Source organism: Calidris pugnax, unplaced genomic scaffold, assembly GCF_001431845.1.
Source record: "Calidris pugnax isolate Ruff unplaced genomic scaffold, ASM143184v1 scaffold107, whole genome shotgun sequence".
NCBI lineage: Eukaryota > Metazoa > Chordata > Aves > Charadriiformes > Scolopacidae > Calidris > Calidris pugnax.
The window spans coordinates 3,544,980-3,549,567 of NW_015090901.1; the positions used below are offsets into that span (position 1 = coordinate 3,544,980).

Genomic DNA, 4,588 nt, shown 5'->3' on the forward strand with positions numbered 1-4,588 from the left:
GGGGGGACAAAAGGGGGAGATGGTGGCGGGTCCAGGAGCCGGAGCGTGGCCCGTCCCGCCGTGCAGGGGCCCCTACGAGTACGTGCTGAGGCTGCGGCCGGACCTCTACACCGCCAAACACACCCAGTGGTTCTACTTCCGCGTCCAAAACACCCGCAAGGACCCCCTCTACCGCTTCACCATCGCCAACCTGGCCAAGCCCAAGAGCCTCTACGGCCAGGGGCTGCGGCCCCTGCTCTACTCCCAGCGGGACGCCCAGAGCCGCGGTGTGGGCTGGCGCCGGGTGGGGACCCACGTCCGCTACTACCGGGGTGCGGAGGAAAAGGAGGAGGAACCGGCCACCTTCCGCCTCTCCTGGACGGTGCGGTTCCCCCACGACAGCGACACTTGTTTCTTCGCCCACTCCTACCCCTACACCTACTCCGACCTGCAGCGGTACCTGGCGGGGCTGGCGGGCGACCCTGCCTGCTCGCGGTACTGCGCGGTGCGGGCGCTGTGCCGCAGCCTGGCCGGTAACACCGTCTACCTGCTGACCATCACCAGCCCCGCCGGCACGGGGGCGGCCAAGCGGGCGGTGGTGCTGAGCGCCCGCGCCCACCCCGGGGAGAGCGGAGGGTCCTGGGCCATGAGGGGGTTCCTGGATTTCCTCCTCGGCCCCCACCCCGACGCCCGGCTGCTGCGCCGCCTCTTCGTCTTCAAGGTGGTGCCCATGCTCAACCCCGACGGGGTGGTGGTGGGCAACTCCCGCTGCTCCCTGGCGGGACGCGACCCCAACAGGGCCTACGGGACGGCGCTGCCGGGCTCCTTCCCCGGCGTGTGGCACCTGCGGGCCATGGTGGAGAGGTGAGGAGGGGGGCACGGGGAGGCGGTGGGAGGGTGGTGCTCTCCCCATGGGGGACGGTGGTGGCCGTATCCGGGTGCACGCAGGGTGCTGGCAGAGAGGGAGGTGGTGCTGTACTGCGACTTCCACGGGCACAGCCGGAAGAACAATGTCTTCATGTACGGCTGCGACGGCGGCGCCGGGCTGCGGCTGCTCCAGCGCGTCTTCCCCCTGATGCTGAGCAAAAACGCCCCCGACAAGGTGGGATCATAGAATCATAGAATCATAGAATCGTCTAGGTTGGAAGAGACCCTTGTGATCATCGAGTCCAACCATCTCCCCTACTCTACAAAGCCCTCCCCTACACCATGTCCCTCAGCACTGCATCTAAACGGCCCTTAAACACAGCCAGGGATGGGGACTCCACCCCCTCCCTGGGCAGTATGTGTGGGATGTTCTGGAGCTGGGGGAATGGTGTCCTCACCCGAGCTTCACGGTGACATCGGGGGGATGTCCCTGTGGGGTTGGGGAAGGGGAAACGTCCCCCCAACCCCGTTGTGCTGACACCGGGGCTGGCCCCAGTTCTCCTTCCCCAGCTGCAAGTTCAAGGTGCAGAAGAGCAAAGCAGGGACGGGCAGGGTCGTCATGTGGCGCATGGGCATCTCCAACAGCTACACCATGGAGGTGGCCTTCGGCGGCTCCACGCTGGGTGAGGGGCCACCGCAGGTGCCGGTGTCCGGTGTGTCGGCTGGCGGGCAGTCCCCGGGGGGGGAAGCTGCTGCTTCTTTCCTCGTCCCTTGTCCCCTTCAGGCGGCAGGAACTCACACTTCACCCTGGAGGATCTCAAGGCGCTGGGCTACCACCTCTGCGACACCCTGCTCGACTTCTGCGACCCCCATCCCGCCAAGGTGGGCTCACACCGCGGCGCCCAGACTGGTCCCAGTGCCACAGGGGGGGGAATCCTAGGTGACGCTGGCTCCGTCCTGCAGCTCCAGCAGTGCCTGTCGGAGGTGGACGCGCTGCTGCGGCAGCGGCTGGGCCGGGAGCCGGGCTCCAGATGGAGCGACGTCTCCACCTCGGAGCTGGAGTCCAGGTACAGACTGAACCAGGGACACCCCCCCGAGTCCTGGGGGGCAGCGGGGGCTCAGGCAGTTGTCTCCCCCTCACAGCACCAGCGGTTCCGACAGCTCCGTGTCCGACGGGCCCCCCGCTCCCCTCCACGGCACGGCCCGGCCGGTGAGTCACCAAGTGCCACTGCTTTTGGGGTGGGAGGGATGAAACACTGGGAAGAGGTGAGGTGTCGCGGGGCGCAGACACCCCAGAATCGCTTTGCCATTGGCGCAGCCGGAGCAACGGAGGAGGAAGCAGCGTCGGAGCCGGAGAGCGAGGAATGCCCTGCACGGGACAAACAGCGCCTGCCAGAGCCGTGCCAGCGTCCCGGTGAGCCTGCAAGCGTGATCCACCTGGCCCCAGAGGGGACAATCCTGCAGGGACACTTGTCCCCAGTGCTGTCCCAGCCTGCTGCCAGCACCCCTGGAGCTCCAAGTGACTCTTCTGTCACCCCCAGGCCAGACTGGGGACCACCAGGACCCCCAGAACCCCAAGGGGACGTGGCATGGCGGGAGAGAAGCCTCGAGCCAGCTCCAGTGGGACCTTTCCCAGCACGGCTGGAGTTAGGGACGGCCGCCGTGCTGCCATGAGGGGGTCTCAGCTGGAGGGTGGCACAAGCACAGTGTCACGCCATCGGCTGCCACTCAGCACCCACCACCTCGGTATCACTGGTGATTCCTCACGGGGTACAGCCCCGGGAACTGAACCAGGGCCATCCCGGCAGCGGGTCGGGCAGCAGGGCGGACAGGCGGCTTCTACCCGTGGACACAGGGTGCATCCTCCCCCCGCCACCCCCGGCAGGGCCTCGCTGTCTGCCACCCCGCGCTGCTGGGCCTGCGCTCGGGATTAAAGGCGCTGCCATGGCCGTGCCTCTGCCTGGTGACACCTCTTTGCATGACACCATCCCTCCTGGGGCTCCCCTTTTGGCCCCCTGGCCCTCCAGCCTGCCCAGAGGCTGCTGGCACCCAGCCCTGGGCCCTGCCACCATCACGGTGCCCTCAGTCCCTGCAGTAGTGCTGCAGGCCCCACTGCCACGGTGCCACCTCCTTGGTGTCACCTCAGGCCTCCTCAAGGCGGCGTGGTGTCGCCTCAGGCCCAGCCACCGCGACAGCATCACAGAATCACACAGAATCACAGAGTCTTCTAGGTTGGAAGGGACCTTAAAGATCATCTTGTCCAACTGTCAACCTGACTGACAAAAATAGACACCCACACAACAAACAAGGAGCATCATCACTAAACCAGACCTCCCAGCACTACATCAACCCGGCTTTTGAACACCTCCAGGGATGGGGCCTCAACCACCTCCCTGGGCAGCCCATTCCAATGGCTGAGAACCCTTTCAGTGAAAAAATTTTTCCTAATATCCAGCCTGAACCTCCCCTGGCGCAACTTGAGGCCATTTCCTCTTGTCCTGTCGCCTGTGACTTGGGAGAAGAGACCGACCCCCACCTCTCTACACCCTCCTTTCAGGGAGTTGGAGAGAGCAATAAGGTCTCCCCTCAGCCTCCTCTTCTCCAGGCTGAACACCCCCAGCTCCCTCAGCCTCTCCTCATAAGACTTATTCTCCAGACCCCTCACCATCTTTGTCGCCCTTCTCTGGACCCGCTCCAGCACCTCCATGTCTTTTTTTATGGTAGGGGGCCTAAAACTGGACACAGTACTCAAGGTGAGGCCTCACCAGTGACGAGTACAGGGGGACAATCACCTCTCGGGCCCTACTCCCCACGCTGTTCCTGACACAGGCCAGGATGCTGGTGGCCTTCTTGGCCACCTGGGCACACTGCTGGCTCCTGTTCAGCCGACGAGGCTGACAGGCCCTGTCGCCGTGGTGTCACCTCGGTGTTGCCTCAGGCCCTGTCGCCAGGGCGTCGCCTCAGGCCTACAGGCCCCCTTGCCATGGTGTCACTTCAGGCCTGCAGGCCGCGCCAGGCCGCAGGCCCCGTTGCCATGGCGTCGCCTCAGGCCTGGCGCGGCCTCAAGCGCCGTCACCACGATGACGTCCTCCCCGGTTGCCATGGCGATCCGGCGAGGCGGGGCGGGGCGGGGGGAGGCGGAAGCGGTCGGCGGGCGCGCCGGAAATACCGGGGGGCGGGCGGAAGCGGAAGCGGCGGCGGCTGCGGCGGCGGCGGCGGTGTCCTTCTGGGCCGTGACGCCGGGCGGCAGCATGGCGGACGCGGGCTCGCAGGTGCTGCTGGGCTCGGGGCTGACCGTGCTCTCGCAGCCCCTCATGTACGTGAAGGTGCTGGTGCAGGTAAGGAGGAGGGGTGCGCGCCCGGTTTAACGGGGAGTTGGGGGTGTGCTACCCTGCCCGGTACCGGCTGCAGGCCGCCTGTCCCACCCGCAGGTGGGGTACGAGCCGCTGCCGCCCACCCTGGGGAGGAACATCTTCGGACGCCAGGTCTACCAGCTGCCCGGCCTCTTTGCTTATGGTGAGTTTGGACCCCTCTCCCCCCCGCCCGGTGGTCTCCCGGTGGTCCCCCGGTGGTCTCCCGCCTCCTCCCCGGTGTAACGGGTCCCCGCTGTCCCCAGCCAAGCACATCGTGAAGGTCGACGGAAGAGCCGGACTCTTCAAGGGCCTCGCCCCCCGCCTCTGCTCCAGCGCCATCGGCACCGTGGTGCACAGCAAAGTGCTGCAGGTACCGGGGGGCGGGATGG

General features: G+C 66.5%; 2 protein-coding genes across 2 annotated transcripts in view; both read left to right on the forward strand.

Moving 5' to 3' along the window:
- Positions 1 to 19: 19 nt before the first annotated feature.
- LOC106891954 (cytosolic carboxypeptidase 2-like) lies at positions 20 to 2,098 on the forward strand. The gene is made up of 5 exons (XM_014948785.1): positions 20 to 843; positions 928 to 1,081; positions 1,403 to 1,529; positions 1,631 to 1,913; positions 1,990 to 2,098. Exons 1-5 carry the CDS (start codon positions 20 to 22, stop codon positions 2,096 to 2,098), a joined length of 1,497 nt encoding a protein of 498 aa, XP_014804271.1.
- Positions 2,099 to 4,027: 1,929 nt separating this feature from the next.
- The window catches only part of MTCH2 (mitochondrial carrier 2), a 2,423-nt gene continuing 1,862 nt past the window's right edge, over positions 4,028 to 4,588 (forward strand). Inside the window, exons 1-3 of the mRNA XM_014948787.1 lie at positions 4,028 to 4,184; positions 4,278 to 4,362; positions 4,463 to 4,579. Of these exons, the coding sequence (XP_014804273.1) occupies positions 4,098 to 4,184; positions 4,278 to 4,362; positions 4,463 to 4,579 (289 nt within the window). The 5' untranslated portion in view covers positions 4,028 to 4,097. The remainder of the gene's footprint in view (positions 4,185 to 4,277; positions 4,363 to 4,462; positions 4,580 to 4,588) is intronic.